This window comes from Salmo trutta, chromosome 32 (assembly GCF_901001165.1).
Source record: "Salmo trutta chromosome 32, fSalTru1.1, whole genome shotgun sequence".
Lineage (NCBI taxonomy): Eukaryota > Metazoa > Chordata > Actinopteri > Salmoniformes > Salmonidae > Salmo > Salmo trutta.
This window is the reverse complement of record NC_042988.1, coordinates 30160516-30180975: the sequence shown is the minus strand read 5'-3', so window position 1 is coordinate 30180975 and position 20460 is coordinate 30160516. Positions and strand designations below refer to the sequence as shown.

The window sequence follows — 20460 nt, the reverse complement described above, 5'->3', positions numbered from 1 at the left end:
TCAATTAAAGCAACACTGGCCTCCAGCTTTTCAGACATTCGTTTCATGAGAGAAATAGGACATTTTTTTGAATAAAACTATTGTGGATCATTTTAAATGAATAAGATAAGGCAAATGTAAGAAGACATGCTTATAATGTTATTCATAACGTCGATAAGTTATTGCCATCATTTGTTTTCTAACGGTATGATCTTAATTTCTGACTTTGCTGAATATGTATAGCTATCCAGATGACAATGTGTTCTGGAAGTTGTTGCTCTCGGATAAGTCTATGTTTTGTATTGTAACAGCCAACGCTGACAAATATAAAGCGTGGTATAAGAACATTACCCTGAATTACTGTCCTTTTCCTAAATACAGTGTTGGGTTCTGATTTATTGACTTATGAAATATACTTATTAATTTCACTGAGGGAGAGAGGGTAATGTATAACGTTTACATTATGTCACGATATTATTGTTAGCCATCAGGGATCCTATGTGAGGAGGGAAGACACCGTCTGGTACCAGTCACCATGACAGCTGTGAGTTGGGGAGGAGTGAGCACTTTGGGGCAGAGGTCAGGTCAGATGAAGTGAGGAAGAACAGATATCACTAAGGTTCTGTCTAGCAACAGAGATGCATTGGCTGTTCAGATGTGAAGGAAGGGACTCAGCATTGGAGAAAGGGTTAAATATCAGTGCTTGTGTGAATATGTTTTTGTCTGTTGAGCTGTTCAATCCTTTGGGAAGAATAAACTTGGTTTAAGCTTTCATAGTGTCCGTAGAGTTCTTTCTCTGATAATTACAACCTAACAACAGTTTAACAACCTGAGATATGCAAGTGATTTAGTAGTGGAAATGTCTGTGTGATCATCAGTGAGATTGTTGTCTATTGCATTGATAAGAGTGCTATGAGGAATTGTGAACAAAAGGCTAGTACTGTAGAGTCTGAAGAGATGTGGTCAGTGTAGTGACAGATCTAACTAATCTTATAATTTAGCAGAACAAAGAGTGTCTTATCTGCACATGAGTATATTTACTAGTTCAGTAGATGCGCACACACACACACAGCCTTCGCCTCACTTCACTGGTAATAAAACGTTGACATTTTAACCAGCTAGTGTTGTCTTATATAAGTAGACAGTGGAGTTTGATCCCTTGGTCAGAAAGGAGACCTAGAGAAAGATGACAACACTGGAATTTTCCTTGAGGTGAGAAGTGTTTGAGGCTGAATGTACCACATACACCATGTGAACTACCATAGGACCGGCCAACTGGAATTAAACCCTGAGTCTGACTACAAGCTGACAGGTAAGTACTGTAGGGTTCAGTACACTTAAATGCAAGGTGACTATTGTCCTTGAGTTAATGTTTGGTGTGAGGATATTGTATGAATGTTGTGAGGGAATTAAAACATGGACTGTAGAGTAGTTGGTCTCTGGATAACACTTTACACCGTGGAGCTTCTCAGCGTACACTGACTATACAAAACATGAACAAAATAAAAACATATTTTATTTGTCACATACACATGGTTAGCAGATGTTAATGCAAGTGTAGCGAAATGCTTGTGCTTCTGGTTCCGACAGCGCAGTAATATCTAACAAGTAATCTAACAATTCCCCAACAACTACCTAATACACACAAATCTAAAAGGGGTGAATGAGAGTAAGTACGTATAAATATATGGATGAGCGATGGCCAAGCGGCATAGACAAGGTGCAATAGATGGTATAAAATACAGTATAAACATATGAGTAATGTAGGATATGTAAACATTATGAAAGTGGCATTATTTAAAGGGGCATTGTTTAAAGTGACTGGTGATCCATTTGTTAAAGTGGCCAGGGATCGGGTCTCCATGTAGGCAGCAGCCTCTCTGAGTTAGTGATTGCTGTTTAGCAGTCTGATGGCCTTGAGATAGAAGCTGTTCTTCAGTCTCTCGGTCCCAGCTTTGATGCACCTGTACTGACCTGCTCTTTCCATGACATAGACTGACCAGGTGAATCCAGGTCAAAGATATGATCCCTTATTGATGTCACTTGTTTAATCCACTTCAATCAGTGTAGATGAAGGGGAGGAGACGGGTTAACGAAGGATTTTTAAGCCTTGAGACATGGATTGTGTATGTGTGCCATTCAGAGAATGAATGGGCAAGACAAAATATTGAAGTGCCTTTGAATGAGGTATAGTAGCACCGGCTTGTGTCAAGAACTGCAACACTGCTGGCTTTTTTACTCTCAGCAGTTTCCCGTGTGTATCAAGAATGGTCCACCACCCAAAGGACATCCAGCCAACTTGAAACAACTGTGGGAAGCATTGGAGTCAACATGCGACAGCATCCCTGTGGAACACTTTCAACACATTGTAGAGTCCATGCCCTGACAAATTGAGACTATGAATGAGGATAATGTATAAACTCCGGTCAGGGTCCAGTGAGTATAACGTAAAACCTGGATATGTGTATAAACTCCGGTCAGGGTCCAGTGAGTATAGCGTAAAACCTGGATATGTGTATAAACTCCGGTCAGGGTCCAGTGAGTATAACGTAAAACCTGGATATGTGTATAAACTCCGGTCAGGGTCCAGTGAGTATAACGTAAAACCTGGATATGTGTATAAACTCCGGTCAGGGTCCAGTGAGTATAACGTAAAACCTGGATGTGTATAAACTCCGGTCAGGGTCCAGTGAGTATAACGTAAAACCTGGATATGTGTATAAACTCCGGTCAGGGTCCAGTGAGTATAGCGTAAAACCTGGATATGTGTATAAACTCCGGTCAGGGTCCAGTGAGAATAACGTAAAACCTGGATATGTGTATAAACTCCGGTCAGGGTCCAGTGAGTATAACGTAAAACCTGGATATGTGTATAAACTCCGGTCAGGGTCCAGTGAGTATAACGTAAAACCTGGATATGTGTATAAACTCCGGTCAGGGTCCAGTGAGTATAACGTAAAACCTGGATATGTGTATAAACTCCGGTCAGGGTCCAGTGAGTATAACGTAAAACCTGGATATGTGTATAAACTCCGGTCAGGGTCCAGTGAGTATAGCGTAAAACATGTATATGTATGTGTACAGTGCTTTCTGAAAGTATTCAGACCCCTTGACTTATTCTAAAATATATGTTTTTTCTCATCAATGTACACACAAACCCCATAATGACAAAGCAAAAAAAGGTTTTAAGATTTTTTTGCAAAATCATCAAATAAAATAAACTGAAATATTACATTTACATAAGTATTCAGACCCTTTACTCAGTATTTTGTTGAAGCACCTTTGGCAGCGATTACAGCCTTGAGTCTTCTCAGGTATGAAGCTACAATCTTGGTACACCGGTATTTGGGGAGTTTCTCCCATTCTTCTCTGCAGATCCTCTCAAGCTCTGTAAGGTTGGATGGAGTGTCCCTGCACAGCTATTTGCATGTCTCTCCAGAGATGTTCAATCTGATTCAAGTCCAGGCTCTGGCTGGGCCACTCAAGGACATTCAGAGACTTGTCCTGAAGCCAGTCCTGCGTTGTCTTGGCTGTGTGCTTAGGGTCGTTGTCCTGTTGGAAGGTGAACCTTCAACCCAGTCTGAGGTCCTGAGCGCTCTGGAGCAGGTTTTCATCAAGGATCTCTCTGTACTTTGCTCCGTTCATCTTTCCCTCGATCCTGACTAGTCTCCCAGTCCCTGCCACTGACAAACATCCCCACAGCATGATGCTGCCATCCCCATGCTTCACCGTAGGGATGGTGCCAGGTTTCATCCAGATGTGACGCTTGGCATTCAGGCCAAAGAGTTCAATCTTGGTTTCATCAGACCATAGAATCTTGCTTCTCATTGTCTGACAGTCCTTTAGGTGCCTTTTGGCAAACTCTAAGCGGGCTGTCATGTGCCTTTTACTGAGGAGGGGCTTCCGTCTGGCCACCTAACAACAGCATTTAACAACCTGAGATATGCAAGTGATTTAGTAGTGGAAATGTCTGTGTGATCATCAGTGAGATTGTTGTCTCTATTGCATTGATAAGAGTGCTATGAGGAATTGTGAGCAAAAGGCTAGTACTGTAGAGTCTGAAGAGCTGTGGTCAGTGTAGTGACAGATCTAACTACCATAAGGGCCTGATTGGTGGAGTGCTGCAGAGATGGTTGTCCTTTTTGGTGAATCCAGGTGAAAGCTATGATTCTTGGTCACCTGACCAAGGCCCTTCTCCCCCGATTGCTCAGTTTGGTCAGGCAGACAGCTCTAGGAAGAGTCTTGGTGGTTCCAAACTTCTTCCATTTAAGAATGATGGAGGCCACTGTGTTCTTGGGAACATTCAGTGCTGCAGAAATCTTTTGGTACCCTTCCCCAGATCTGTGCCGCAACACAATCCTGTCTAGGAGCTCTATGGACAATTACTTCGACCTCATGGCTCTGCTTTTGCTCTGACATCCACTGTCAACTGTGGGACCTTTTATAGACAGGTGTGTATCTTTCCAAATCATATCCAATCAATTGAATTGACCACAGGTGTACTCCAATCAAGTTGTAGAAACATCTCAAAGATGATCAATGTAAACAGGATGCACCTGAGCTCAATTCCGAGTCTCATAGCAAAGGGTCTGAATACTAATGTTAATAAGGTAATTCTGTTTTTTATTTTTAATACATTTGCCAACATTTCTAAAAACCTGTTTTTCGCTTTTCAATTGGGTATTTTGTGTAGATGAAGGATATTTTTTTTTATTTAATCCATTTTAGAATAAGGCTGTAACGTAACAAAATGTGGAAAAGGTGAAGTGGTCTGAATACTTTCCGAATGCACTGTATGTTTGTGTATGTATGTGTCTTTCAAATAAAAATGAGGGAAGCGCCTCTTTTCAAAGCCGTGTGGTAAAAAGGGTGTGGTTAAAGTAAAAATCTTAATGACACGGTCTATAAGTGCATAATGTTATATGGACGTATGTCTACAGTTCAGGAAAAAAAAGACTGAAAAAGCAGAGGATGTTCAAGATCGTGGGCTACCTTTCAATATAATAAGAGGAAGTAAAATTTTGGTTGGACCTTGTGTGCAATTGACCAATAAAGTGAACTTAATCTAGTGAATGGAGTGTTTGGAGGCGCTATTGTGATTAGAACCAACAATGACTACATTTCCCTCACCTGCAGGAGACGCAATCACTCCCTGAGAATTCCAGTGACCTTTGACCCAAGTATGGCTACCACCCAGGGGACCAGCGTGCCCCCCTCCCAATCCCCAGGTTTAGGTGTACCCACCCTGGTCACTGTAGACATTGTGGTGCTCGTTGTCTACTTTCTCCTTGTACTGGCTGTGGGCCTCTGGGTAAGTAGGAGCAAACTTGGGAAAAGGCACCCTAATGGCATCCGAAATGGAACCCTATTCCTATGTAGCTGGCCAAAAGTAGTGCACTATATAGGGAATAGGATTCCATTTCTAAATTATTTGATTTATTTCCGACACATCAGTAGCTCTGGTGAGATTGACGGAAACATGTCATGTGCTCTAATGGGATTTGTTTGGTTGTTGCTCTACAGTATATTCTTCCATCTGAATCTCAAAGTAGAGTTGTTCTACTTCAGCACACTTCTTCAGCACTCTCCTTTACTCCTTCAGCACACTCTTTCAGCACTCTCCTTTACTCCTTCAGCACACTAATTCAGCACACTCCTTCAGCACACTCCTTCAGCACTCTCCTTTACTCCTTCAGCACACTAATTCAGCACACTCCTTCAGCACACTCCTTCAGCACTCTCCTTTACTCCTTCAGCACACTAATTCAGCACACTCCTTCAGCACACTTCTTCAGCACTCTCCTTTACTCCTTCAGCACACTAATTCAGCACACTCCTTCCGCACACTCCTTCAGCACACTCCTTCAGCACACTAATTCAGCACACTAATTCAGCACACTCCTTCAGCACACTAATTCAGCACACTCCTTCAGCACATTAATTCAGCACACTCCTTCAGCACACTAATTCAGCACACTCCTTCAGTACACTACTTCAGCACACTAATTCAGCACACTCCTTCAGCACACTAATTCAGCACACTCCTTCAGCACACTCCTTCAGCACACTAATTCAGCACACTCCTTCAGTACACTACTTCAGCACACTCCTTCAGCACACTAATTCAGCACACTCCTTCAGTACACTACTTCAGCACACTCCTTCAGCACACTAATTCAGCACACTCCTTCAGCACACTAATTCAGCACACTCCTTCAGCACACTAATTCAGTACACTCCTTCAGCACACTAATTCAGCACACTCCTTCAGTACACTACTTCAGCACACTCCTTCAGCACACTAATTCAGCACACTCCTTCAGCACACGAATTCAGCACACTCCTTCAGTACACTCCTTCAGTACACTCCTTCAGCACACTAATTCAGCACACTCCTTCAGCACACTAATTCAGCACACTCCTTCAGCACACTAATTCAGCACACTCCTTCAGCACACTCCTTCAGCACACTAATTCAGCACACTAATTCAGCACACTCCTTCAGCACACTAATTCAACACACTCCTTCAGTACACTAATTCAGCACACTCCTTCAGTACACTCCTTCAGCACACTAATTCAGCACACTCCTTCAGCACACTAATTCAACACACTCCTTCAGTACACTAATTCAGCACACTCCTTCAGCACACTAATTCAGCACACTAATTCAGCACACTCCTTCAGTACACTAATTCAGCACACTCCTTCAGCACACTAATTCAACACACTCCTTCAGTACACTAATTCAGCACACTCCTTCAGCACACTAATTCAGCACACTCCTTCAGCACACTACTTCAGCACACTAATTCAGCACACTCCTTCAGTACACTACTTCAACACACTCCTTCAGCACACTAATTCAGCACACTCCTTCAGCACACTCCTTCAGTACACTACTTCAGCACACTCCTTCAGTACACTCCTTCAGTACACTACTTCAACACACTCCTTCAGCACATTACTTCAGCACACTAATTCAGCACACTCCTTCAGCACACTAATTCAGCACACTCCTTCAGCACACTAATTCAGCACACTAATTCAGCACACTCCTTCAGTACACTAATTCAGCACACTCCTTCAGCACACTCCTTCAGCACACTAATTCAACACACTCCTTCAGTACACTAATTCAGCACACTAATTCAGCACACTCCTTCAGCACACTAATTCAGCACACTCCTTCAGCACACTACTTCAGCACACTAATTCAGCACACTCCTTCAGTACACTACTTCAACACACTCCTTCAGCACACTAATTCAGCACACTCCTTCAGCACACTCCTTCAGTACACTACTTCAGCACACTCCTTCAGTACACTCCTTCAGTACACTACTTCAACACACTCCTTCAGCACATTACTTCAGCACACTCCTTCAGTACACTACTTCAACACACTCCTTCAGCACATTACTTCAGCACACTCCTTCAGCACACTCCTTCAGCACACATTGAAGTCTGAATAGAGAATCCGTGTAACAGTCAGTCCTTCCCTTCCAGTCCATGTGGAAAACCAAGCGGAGCACAGTGGATGGATACTTCCTGGCAGGAAAGAGCATGTCCTGGTGGCCGGTGAGTGAAAAGAAACAGAGATGTTGCTATGGAAACTACACACAAATGACATCCACTCAGCATGTTGAATGGATTCCAGATGTTTGATGCCAAGAGGAAACATTGTTGATTTATTCCTCTTGTTCTGAATAGTCCAGGACCAAACCAGATGGTGAAACAAAGCAGTCCTTATAATGTTATTGTGGTGAAACTGAGATTTTATGTGGGGAGATATGAATACTTTACAATGGGGTTGGCTTAATAAAGTCAGACATAGTTGTATTGTCACTCACTCATTCTCTCTCTCTTTATCTCTCTTACACTCTCTCTCTGCAGGTGGGCACCTCTCTGTTTGCCAGTAATGTGGGTAGCGGCCACTTCATGGGCCTGGCAGGCTCAGGAGCGGCAGCGGGCATCAGTGCTGTGGCATATGAGTGGAACGTAAGACTATACATTTCGACATAATAATTCATTATAAACTGGGCATAAAATGTGTGGATCTCTATTACAGATGCAGGATCTTAATTTTCTCACCCTGTTTCAGGAGAACGTTCCTGCAATGCAGGCAATTTCGGTTTTAAAAGGCTTCTGAAGTTTGTAGTTTCCACTTAGAAATTTCAGACTTGATTTTTCCATCACGAAAAATGTATCAACCCCTACATAAATGTTCATTAATTACAATCCATACAATAATTCACATTTCCTGTTGCTACAGGATTAATTAAGACCCTACATCTGTACATGATTTTAATATGGCATATGGTTTAATGCAAACTTAAAAATATTACTTTTTTATACTAAGTTTTGCATAAATCACATACAAGTATCGATGTCTCTGGTTGGCAGGGGATGCTGATGGTGCTGCTCTTGGGTTGGCTTTTCCTGCCCATCTACATCGCTTCTGGGGTGAGAGGTCAACACACACCTGTCTGTACTACAGTCCACTGTCTGTACTACTGAAATATCACAAACCCACATGTAGGCCTACTGAAATTCTATGCAACATCAAGCCAAGCATTTCTGCACTCAAATACATCATTGCAGGCGAGGAGTTTTTCTTGAATATCCTCCAAAAGTATTGTGCCTATATTACTTATTACACCAGATTGGTTCCTCACTTTCCTCTCTGTGTACTGAGACACAACACTTCCCTCTCTGTGTACTGAGACACGACACTTTCCTCTCTGTGTACTGAGACACAACACTTTCCTTTCTGTGTACTGAGACACAACACTTCCCTCTCTGTGTACTGAGACACAACACTTTCCTTTCTGTGTACTGAGACACGACACTTCCCTCTCTGTGTACTGAGACACAACACTTTCCTCTCTGTGTACTGAGACACGACACTTTCCTCTCTGTGTACTGAGACACAACACTTTCCTTTCTGTGTACTGAGACACAACACTTTCCTCTCTGTGTACTGAGGCACAACACTTTCCTTTCTGTGTACTGAGACACAACACTTTCCTTTCTGTGTACTGAGACACAACACTTTCCTTTCTGTGTACTGAGACACAACACTTTCCTCTCTGTGTACTGAGACACAACACTTCCCTCTCTGTGTTCTGAGACACAACACTTCCCTCTCTGTGTACTGAGACACAACACTTCCCTCTCTGTGTACTGAGACACAACACTTTCCTCTCTGTGTACTGAGACACAACACTTTCCTTTCTGTGTACTGAGACACAACACTTTCCTCTCTGTGTACTGAGACACAACACTTCCCTCTCTGTGTACTGAGACACAACACTTCCCTCTCTGTGTACTGAGACACAACACTTCCCTCTCTGTGTACTGAGACACAACACTTCCCTCTCTGTGTACTGAGACACAACACTTCCCTCTCTGTGTACTGAGACACAACACTTCCCTCTCTGTGTACTGAGACACAACACTTCCCTCTCTGTGTACTGAGACACACCACTTTCCTCTCTGTGTACTGAGACACAACACTTCCCTCTCTGTGTACTGAGACACAACACTTCCCTCTCTGTGTACTGAGACACACCACTTTCCTCTCTGTGTACTGAGACACAACACTTCCCTCTCTGTGTACTGAGGCACAACACTTCCCTCTCTGTGTACTGAGACACACCACTTTCCTCTCTGTGTACTGAGACACACCACTTTCCTCTCTGTGTACTGAGACACAACACTTCCCTCTCTGTGTACTGAGACACACCACTTTCCTCTCTGTGTACTGAGACACAACACTTTCCTCTCTGTGTACTGAGACACAACACTTCCCTCTCTGTGTACTGAGACACACCACTTTCCTCTCTGTGTACTGAGACACAACACTTTCCTCTCTGTGTACTGAGACACACCACTTTCCTCTCTGTGTACTGAGACACAACACTTTCCTCTCTGTGTACTGAGACACAACACTTCCCTCTCTGTACTGAGACACAACACTTCCCTCTCTGTGCACTGAGATAATTTAGATCACAGTAGTGATAACTTGTTCAATCATTCGTGTTCTGTCTGTATCCCTTTAACATGCAGGTGACAACTATGCCTGAATACTTGCAGAAGCGATTCGGGGGGAAGAGAATACAATTATTCATAGCTATTTTATATTTATTCATTTACATCTTCACAAAGATATCGGTAAGTAAAGTCAAAACACTTCTATTTATCTCATCAGCTATTTACTTTATAAATACAACATTGGTTTGGATGTGAATTTATTGAATAAATTGAGACCGCCTGCTCCACTGCTGTGTGTGTGTGTGTGTGTGTGTGTGTGTGTGTGTGTGTGTGTGTGTGTGTGTGTGTGTGTGTGTGTGTGTGTGTGTGTGTGTGTGTGTGTGTGTGTGTGTGTGTGTGCAGGTGGATATGTATGCTGGGGCAGTGTTTATTCAACAGGCCCTGCAGTGGAACATCTATGTAGCTGTGGTGGTGCTTCTGCTCATCACGGCTCTCTACACTGTAGCAGGTACCCTGCTATACTCCCTGTCTCTCTCTCACTTTCTCTCTCTCACTTTCTCTCTCTGTCTCTCTCACTCTTTCTCTCTCTCTGTCTCTGTCTCTCACTCACTCTCTCTGTCTCTCACTTTCTCTCTCTCACTTTCTCTCTCTGTCTCTCTCACTCTTTCTCTCTCTGTCTCTCACTCTCTCTGTCTCTCTCACTCTTTCTCTCTCTCTCTGTCTCTCTCTCTCTCACTTTCTCTCTCTGTCTCTCTCACTCTTTCTCTCTCTGTCTCTCACTCTCTCTGTCTCTCTCACTCTTTCTCTCTCTCTCTCACTTTCTCTCTCTCTCTCGCTCTCTGTCTCTCACTCACTCACTCTCTCTCACTCTTTCTCTCTCTCTCACTCTCTCACTCTCTCACACTCTCTTTCTCTCTCTATGTCCCTTTCTCTCTTTCACTCTCTTCCAAACAATCAGATTTTGTTTCCTAAAGTTTACCAGTTCAAACATACAGTCAAATACAACAACCAAACGACCCTAATTGAAGTATCAAAGTATTAGGTCTATGGAAAAGACTTAGTTTGTCTGTGACAGAGTATGTATGTCCAGTACTGGTTCAGTGTTGTGCTGTGTTGTTTCAGGTGGTCTGGCTGCAGTCATCTACACAGACGCTGCCCAGACTGGCATCATGTTGATAGGAGCACTCACCCTCATGGGCTTCAGTAAGTCTCCTACTCTTACAGTGGTCAATACCGGTTCTGCTTTGGTGCTGTGTTGATCCGTGGCTACTGTATACACTAAGTATACCAAACATTAGGAACACCTTCCTAATATTGAGTTGCCTCAGAACAGCCTCAATTCATCAGGGCATGGACTCTACAAGGTGTCGAAAGTGTTCCACAGGGATGCTGCCCCATGTTGACTCCAATGCTTCCCAAAGTTGTGTCAAGTTGTCTGGATGTCCTTCGGGTGGTGGACCATTCTTGATACACATAGTAAACTGTTGTGTGAAAAACCCAGCAGCGTTTCAGTTCTTGACACAAACCAGTGCGCCTGACACCTACTACCATCTACACTGATTGAAGTGGATTGTGCCATCAATAAGTGCCATCAATAAGGGATCATAGTTTTCACCTGGTCAGACTATGTCATGGAAAGAGCAGGTGTTCGTAATGTTTTGTACACTCAGTGTATGATTCAAAGATAAATACTTTGTCTTTAATCAGGAAAACTTTTAAACTAGATTTTAGATTTCGGCAGTTATAGATTTTCATGTTTTTCACTCTCTGTATAGTTTACACTCTGTATAGTACAGTACAGGGCAGTACAGTACAGTACAGGGCAGTGCAGTGCAGTACAATACAGGGCAGTGCAGTGCAGTACAGTACAGGGCAGTACAGTACAGGGCAGTGCAGTACAGTACAGTACAGGGCAGTGCAGTGCAGTGCAGTACAATACAGGGCAGTACAGTGCAGTACAATACAGGGCAGTACAGTGCAGTACAGTACAGGGCAGTGCAGTGCAGTACAATACAGGGCAGTACAATACAGGGCAGTACAGTACAGGGCAGTGCAGTGCAGTACAATACAGGGCAGTGCAGTGCAGTACAGTACAGGGCAGTGCAGTACAGTTTGCCTAACTGTCTAACTCTGTCCTACTCCTATGGAGGTTTCGCTGAGGTGGGGGGCTGGAACGCCCTCCTAGAGGGGTATGCTACGGCCATCCCCTCGGTACGCGACCCCAACACCACATGTGGCATCCCCCGGGATGACGCCTTCCACCTGTTCCGTGACCCCGTGACCTCTGACCTGCCCTGGCCGGGCATCCTCCTGGGCATGTCCATACCCTCCATGTGGTACTGGTGCTCAGACCAGGTAACAGTGACACTGCTCAGGGACAGTCACTAGATGGCCATGAGGACAAGATCTGAGGTATCAGAATTGATACACCTTAAAGGGGAATGGAAACACTAGGCTTTAGAACACACCACTAGCGGTTCTGAGGGGGGAGGGGGCAGGGGGGGCCAGTGCCCCTGTGACAACAATTTTGGACCCCCTTGTGGCCCCCCTAAATGTGGAGTATGAAATCATTTTTACATAACTAATTTTTGCTATCGTTCTTTTTTTACATCCGTTATTAGACAGTGGCAACGATGATGATTATGAACATGGTCTTTTGCCTGCTAATGCCTGCAATGCAGTGAAGAAAACGATATGACAACAATAACGTCTAATGTAACTGGCCCCTCTAACAGTACAACTGGCCCCAGCTTGGCCCCCCCAGTTGAAATGGTCTAGAACTGCCACTGAGAACACCATCTAACTTTAACTGTAAATCACCATATTGGCATTGTTGCATCACTGGCAGGAGAGTTTTGAAACACCTTCATAATAAAATAGATGGATTGTTTAAGTGCTCTATACACTTGGGAGGCACATTCAGCTGCTCTGTCAACAGTTCCAGTCATTGATTCTGTGTTGTGTTGTATCCAGGTGATAGTGCAGCGCTCCCTGGCTGCTAAGAACTTGCTCCATGCTAAAGGAGGCTCCCTGCTGGCTGCCTACCTCAAGATCCTGCCCTTCTTCATGATGGTCCTGCCCGGCATGATCAGCAGAATACTCTACCCAGGTACAATGTCCTAAGTGCAACGCTTTGGTAGTAACTCTAGAGAGGATACTGTACCTAGGTAAAACCTGCTGATACCACTATCAAACAAAGGAGAGATAGTATATTTACAGCAGCGTTGTTGTTGTTGCGTCTAGACGAGGTGGCGTGTGGTGACCCTGAGGTGTGTACTGAGGTGTGTGGGAACCCAGTGGGCTGTTCAGACATCGCCTACGCCAAACTGGTCATGAAGCTACTGCCCTCAGGTGAGGAAGTCTTCGTCTCTCTGTAACATTTTGTATATCTCTTTCTATCTGTCTTTCTCACTTCCTGTACACACAAACACCTTGTGGTATCCCAGGAGGTCTACCCCGGGGGATGGTAATAGAGGGGAGGTACGGGAGGTGACGTTGGCTCCCTCTGCTGGGAATACGGGAGCTGGGCACCCCGACAGGGACAGCTAAGTGGAGGTAATTAGAGGAAAGTGCCAACCAACCATGGAGGCCAAATAAAAGGAGCACTGTGGCACACCGCGAGAGAGAATGGGGAGAGACCGACACCAAGCAAAAGTAGAGAAGAAGGACTGAGCCAAACCTAAGTGATTTTCTTTGTTATATTTATTTTCTGTCTTAGTAAAGTTGTTTTTGCGGACTAAAGCCTCCCTGTCTCTGTATCAATCTCTGCACGCTCAACCCAACACCCCACGGTTTACCACAACCTGCTGTGCGTTTCTTTCACTCTCTAGCCCTGGTTCTTTGTTTTTTACGATCTTGTCTCATCGCTGCAGCTCCCCTTGGTGCTCCGGAGAGGCGAAGGTCGAGTCTTGTGTCCTCCTAAACATGACCCGCCAAACCACGCTCCTTAACACCTGCCAGCTTAGCCCAGAAGCCAGCCGCACCAATGTGTTGGAGGAAATACCGTTCAACTGAAGACCGAGGTCAGCCTGCAGGCGCCTGGCCTGCCACAAGGAGTCGCTAGAGCGCGATGAACTAAGTAAAGCCCCAAACCCTCCCCTAACGACGCTGGCCAATTGTACACCGCCCTATTGGACTCCCGGTCAAGGCCGGTTGTGACACAGCCTGATTAAAAGATGCATTGAGATCTGATTGTATTCAGATCTTATAAGTGTAAACAAACAATATCAGGACAAGATCAGGTTGAAGGATGCATGTTAGAGGTAGGTATAAACAGGGCTTCTGTCTCTCTTTCAAATATACACATACACACTTCATGCGATGTGCACTGCAGAGAACACTGGAAGGAGAATTATCTGTGAATTATTGTAATATTTGTTTGTGTCAGTTAATCCCATAAGGGATGGGTTGCCAATTGACAAAAATAAAATGTAATTCAAATTTCATACACACATGCACATTCTCCCTCTTTCACTCTCTCTTTCCCATTTTCTCTCTCTCTCTGTGTACTCGCCATACTCTTCTCTCTCTGTGTACTCTCCATATTCCTGTCTCTCTCTGTGTACTCTCCATACTCCTGTCTCTCTGTGTACTCTCCATACTCCTGTCTCTCTCTGTGTACTCTCCATACTCCTGTCTCTCTCTGTGTACTCTCCATACTCCTGTCTCTCTCTCTCTGTGTACTCTCCATACTCCTGTCTCTCTCTCTCTCTCTCTGTGTACTCTCCATACTCCTGTCTCTCTCTCTCTCTGTGTACTCTCCATACTCCTGTCTCTCTCTGTGTACTCTCCATACTCCTGTCTCTCTCTGTGTTCTCTCCATACTCCTGTCTCTCTCTCTCTGTGTACTCTCCATACTCCTGTCTCTCTCTCTCTGTGTACTCTCCATACTCCTGTCTCTCTCAATACTCCTGTCTCTCTCTCTCTGTGTACTCTCCATACTCCTCTCTCTCTCTCTGTGTACTCTCCATACTCCTGTCGCTCTCTCTCTCTCTGTGTACTCTCCATACTCCTGTCTCTCTCTCTCTGTGTACTCTCCATACTCCTGTCTCTCTCTCTGTGTACTCTCCATACTCCTGTCTCTCTCTCTGTGTACTCTCCATACTCCTGTCTCTCTCTCTCTGTGTACTCTCCATACTCCTGTCTCTCTCTCTCTGTGTACTCTCCATACTCCTGTCTCTCTCTCTCTCTCTGTGTACTCTCCATACTCCTGTCTCTCTCTCTGTGTACTCTCCATACTCCTGTCTCTCTCTCTGTGTACTCTCCATACTCCTGTCTCTCTCTCTCTGTGTACTCTCTATACTCCTGTCTCTCTCTCTCTGTGTACTCTCCATACTCCTGTCTCTCTCTCTGTGTACTCTCCATACTCCTGTCTCTCTCTCTCTGTGTACTCTCCATACTCCTGTCTCTCTCTCTCTGTGTACTCTCCATACTCCTGTCTCTCTCTCTCTCTCTCTCTCTCTCTCTGTGTACTCTCCATACTCCTGTCTCTCTCTCTGTGTACTCTCCATACTCCTGTCTCTCTCTCTCTGTGTACTCTCCATACTCCTGTCTCTCTCTCTGTGTACTCTCCATACTCCTGTCTCTCTCTCTCTGTGTACTCTCCATACTCCTGTCTCTCTCTCTCTGTGTACTCTCCATACTCCTGTCTCTCTCTCTGTGTACTCTCCATACTCCTGTCTCTCTCTCTGTGTACTCTCCATACTCCTGTCTCTCTCTCTCTGTGTACTCTCCATACTCCTGTCTCTCTCTGTGTACTCTCCATACTCCTGTCTCTCTCTCTCTGTGTACTCTCCATACTCCTGTCTCTCTCTTGCTCTCCAGGTCTGCGTGGTCTGATGATGGCGGTGATGATTGCTGCTCTCATGTCCTCCCTCACCTCCATCTTCAACAGCTCCAGCACCATCTTCACCATGGACCTGTGGAGGCATGTCCGGCCCCGCGCAACCGAGTGGGAACTCATGCTTGTGGGAAGGTACACATACACTCATACTCATGCATACACATACTCATGCTCGTGGGAAGGTACACATACACATGTACACATACACTCATACTCATGCATACACATACTCATGCTCGTGGGAAGGTACACATACACTATCCTCCTCAGGATGTTTGTGCTGGTTCTGGTGGTGGTGTCAGTGCTGTGGATCCCTGTGGTCCAGGCCAGTCAGGGAGGACAGCTGTTTATCTACATCCAGTCCATCAGTACCTACCTCCAGCCTCCTGTTTCCATCGTCTTCCTGACTGGATGCTTCTGGAAGAGGACCAATGAGAAGGTGTGTTTGTGTGTGTGTGTGTTGGGGAGAGAGAGAGCGGGAGAGAGAGAGAGAGAGAGACGGGGTAGAGACAGAGGTAGAAAGTGTAAATACAGAGTACAGTATGTGAGGTAGTGAAGGTGGCTGTAGTGAAGGTGTCTGTAGTGTAGTGAAGGTGTCTGTAGTGAAAGTATCTATAGTGAAAGGTTTGTAGTGAAGGTGTCTGTGGTGAAAATGCGTGTAGCGAAGGTATTTGTAGTGAAAGTATGTGCAGTGAAAGTATGTGCAGTGATGGTATGTCTAGTGAAGGTATGTGTAGTGAAGGTGTGGTGAAAATGTGTGTAGTGAAAGTGTGTTTAGTGAAAATGTGTGTAGTGAAGGTATATGTAGTGAAAGTATGTGCAGTGATGGTATGTGTAATGAAGGTATGTGTAGTGAAGGTGTGGTGAAAATGTGTGTAGTGATAGTGTGTAGTGAAGGTAAGTGTAGTGAAGGTATATGTAGTGAAAGTATGTGTAGTGAACGTGTGTGTGTAGTGAAAATGTGTCGTGAAAGTGTGTGTAGTGAAAGTGTGTGTAGTGAAGCTGTCTGCAGTGAAGTTTTGTGTAGTGGAAATGTGTGTAGTGAAGGTATGTGCAGTGAAAGTGTCTGTAGTGAAGGTCCGTGTAGTGAAAGGATGTAGGTGTGTGTAGTGAAATTGTGTGTACTGAAGGTGTCTGTAGGGAAGGTGTCTGTAGTGAAGGTGTATGTAGTGAAGGTGTGTGTAGTGAAGATATGTGTAGTGAAAATGTCTGTAGTGAAGGTACAGCACTAGTCAAAAGTTTGGACTTAGCTACTCATTCAAGGGTTTTTCTTTCTTTATTTCTACATTGTAGAATAATAGTGAAAACATCAAAACTATGAAATAACACATGGAATCATGTAGTAACCAAAAAAAAGTGTTAAACAAATCAAAATCTATTTTATATTTGAGATTCCCACATATGCGGAGCACTTTTTGGCTGCTTGGGTCCAAATCTTCCCAAACCATATCAATTGAGTTGAGGTCGGGTGATTGTGGAGGCCAGGTCATCTGATGCAGCACTCCATCACGCTCCTTCTTGGTCAAATAGCCTTTACACAGCCTGGAGGTGTGTTCGGTCATTGTCCTGTTGAAAAACAAATTATTGTCCCACTAAGCGCAAACCAGATGGGATGGCGAATTGCTGCACTATGCTGTGGTAGCCATGCTGGTCAAGTGTGCCTTGAATTCTAAGTAAATCACTGACAGTGTCACCAGCAAAGCACCCCCACACCTCCTCCTCCATGCTTCACAATGGGAACCACACATGTGGAGAGCATCCGTTCAGCTAATCTGCCTCTCACAAAGACACGGCGGTTGGAACCAAAAATCTAACATTTAGACTCAAACCAAAGGACACATTTCCATGGGTCTAACGTCCATTGCTCGTGTTTCTTGGCCCAAGCAAGTCTCTTCTTCTTATTGATGTCCTTTAGTAGTGGTTTCTTTGCAGCAATCTGACCATGAAGGCCTGATTCACGTAGTCTCCTCTGAACAGTTGATGTTGAGATGTGTCTGTTTATTTGGGCTGCAGTTTCTGAGGCTGGTAACTAATGAACTCATCCTCTGCAGCAGAGGTAACTCTGGGTCTTCCATTCCTGTGGCGGTCCTCATGAGAGCCAGTTTCATCATAGCGCTTGATGGTTTTTGCGACTGCATAGTTCCGTATTGACTGACCTTTGTGTCTTAAAGTAATGATGGACTGACTGTCTTTTCTCTTTGCTTATTTGAGCTGTTCTTGCCATAATATGGACTTGGTCTTTTACCAAATAGGGCTATCTTCTTTATACCCCCCTACCTTGTCACAACACATCTGATTGGCTCAAATGCATTAAGGAAAGAAATTCCACAAATTAACTTTTAACAAGGCACACCTGTTAATTGAAATCCATTCCAGGTGACTACCTCATGAAGCTGGTTGAGAGAATGCCAAGAGTGTGCAAAGCTGTCAACAAGGCAAAGGGTGGCTACTTTGAAGAATCTCAAGTATAAAATATATTTTGACTTGTTTAACACTTTTTTGGTTAATACACGATACACGTGTTATTTCATGGTTTTGATGTCTTCACTATTATTCTACAATGTAAAAAATAGTACAAAGAAAGAAAGACCCTGGAATGAGTAGGTGTGTCCAAACTTTCGGTACTGTATGTGTAGTGAAGGTGTGTGAAGTGAAGGTGTCTGTAGTGACGGTAAGTGTTTGCATCTGAAAATAGGCTGTCCTTGGTTTTTCACCTACAGGAATGAAATGCTACTCAATTTGAAATCAGATTGCAGTAAAAGTCAGATTGCAGTACCAATCAGATGTATTGAAAGATGATGTAGAGATGAAATGTCCCTCCTTTGTGTTCTGCAGGGGGCTTTCTGGGGCCTGTTCCTGGGCCTACTGGTGGGCGGTGTGAGGATGGCCCTAGACTTTATCTATCCCTCACCACTGTGTTACCAGGAGGACAGCAGGCCTGATGTGGTGAAACATGTCCACTACCTCTACTTCTCCACCATGCTGTCTCTGCTCACCCTGGTGGTGGTGGTGGGGGTCAGCCTGGCCACGGAGAAACCCAGCCCAGAGCAGGTGAGGGGAGGCTGGGGAGTGCTACTAAACCAGAGCTCAAATACAGTATCTTGATTGTGATGGCAATTGTGTATTTGAACAAATCAACCTATTTCAACGGCACTGTGATAAATTAAGAATTTGCATCTACAGTACTGTCTAAATCAAATATAAACTTGAGATAGGAGACAGTTCTAAATGTGAGCACGATATGGCCTGTTACTGTTGGCCTATCACTAACCGTTGCTGTGTTTGTGTTGTTGTTGCTACGGAACAGATCAGCCGCCTCACCTGGTTCACCAGATTTGATAAGGTGGAGAAGAGCAGTGGAGCTTTAGAGACAGTAGAGACTGTGACTAGTGCTACAGAGACCGAGAGTGCAGAGCAGGAAGACAGAGAGCAGGAGAAGGCTAACGGAGAGACACACCTTCAGAGGAAAGGTGGGTAGTGTTGTCCCTTTTTAGGTAGCAGTAGGTTAACACTGGTAAGTTGCTTCAACAATACTAAGGTCCATGATTCATACAATACTCACAATCACAGTGCTTGAAGTGGACTGAAATAGGTGCCAGCACTCATTTTGGGTGCCAGTACTGTTTATATTTAGGTGCAGGAATATTTTTAAGCCAGCAATATTCTATAAAATGCCGGAACTCAAAACTTCCAGTCCAAGTCAAATACTGCTCATACGCATATACCCACACTTCTCTCTCCCCAGTCTCCTCAGAAGCCAGTGTGAGGAGCCAGTCCAGGCTGAAGGCCGCCCTCTACTGGCTGTGTGGGATGGAGCGGCAAAAGGAGGGTGACAGCGCCCCACAGCCCCCTCTTCTTCTCGACCCCGCTAGCTCTCTGGAAGAGGACCCATGCCTTAGCCACGTGGTCAACGCCAACCTCATCATCTGCCTCTCCATCGCCGTCTTTATCATTGGCTACTGGGCCTAGTGAGGAATACTCAACAGCCAATGATATTGGCAGGGACAGGTGGTGCTTGGCCATTGCTGCAGCATCATAGGAGTGCTACTGAAGTGTCACAGCAAAGGCTGTTATTTATTAATGTATAATAGCAATGTATCGTTGTTTTTTAACCCCTCTTCAGAGGACAAATATCTTCATTTTTTTACAGCTTTTTTTTGCTACATATACATACATTTGACATCTACATTTGACATACATGGTACTTTTTATATAAAGCAGTCACATAACAATAATACATTACCAAACAAACTCTTTAATCCCAACCCTCAGCCACTCTCAGCCCATCCCACCTATCACCATAAACCATTCTCATTTGGTTTCCATGTGCCATATATTTTTCAATTGTTCTGTGATTTATTTCAAAATTGTTGAATCTTTCTAATCGTATATTATGCACAGATTGTGAGCTAAAGATGAAAACCTTTCCTGCGAGTATTATTTAACTGACTAAGGCTTTCCAAATTGCCCAACACTGCTATTTGTAAGGTTCATTTTAAGTGCATGTTGTGATTTTTTTAACTATTCCTGAACCTGTGACCAGAAACAACCTACATATGGGCAATACCAGAATAAATGATCTATTGATTCTGTCTCTTCGCAGCAAAATCTACAGAGCTGAGATTGTGGTATGCCCCATATAT

General features: G+C 44.3%; 1 protein-coding gene across 2 annotated transcripts; it reads left to right on the top strand.

Moving 5' to 3' along the window:
- The first annotated feature begins 1021 nt into the window (after positions 1-1021).
- Positions 1022-20005, top strand: slc5a11 (solute carrier family 5 member 11). Of its 2 annotated transcripts, XM_029728700.1 has the most exons (16): positions 1028-1291; positions 5116-5290; positions 7489-7560; positions 7876-7980; positions 8386-8445; positions 10051-10155; positions 10378-10483; positions 11098-11178; positions 12125-12330; positions 12949-13084; positions 13219-13326; positions 15799-15949; positions 16088-16256; positions 18653-18868; positions 19125-19287; positions 19563-20005. In XM_029728700.1, exons 2-16 carry the CDS (start codon positions 5162-5164, stop codon positions 19784-19786), a joined length of 2031 nt encoding a protein of 676 aa, XP_029584560.1. In that variant the 5' UTR covers positions 1028-1291; positions 5116-5161; the 3' UTR covers positions 19787-20005. The 2 variants fall into 2 exon arrangements, with proteins under 2 accessions (XP_029584559.1, XP_029584560.1); XM_029728699.1 differs by having other exon boundaries at positions 1022-1291; positions 15799-16256.
- The last annotated feature ends 455 nt before the right edge of the window (positions 20006-20460 follow it).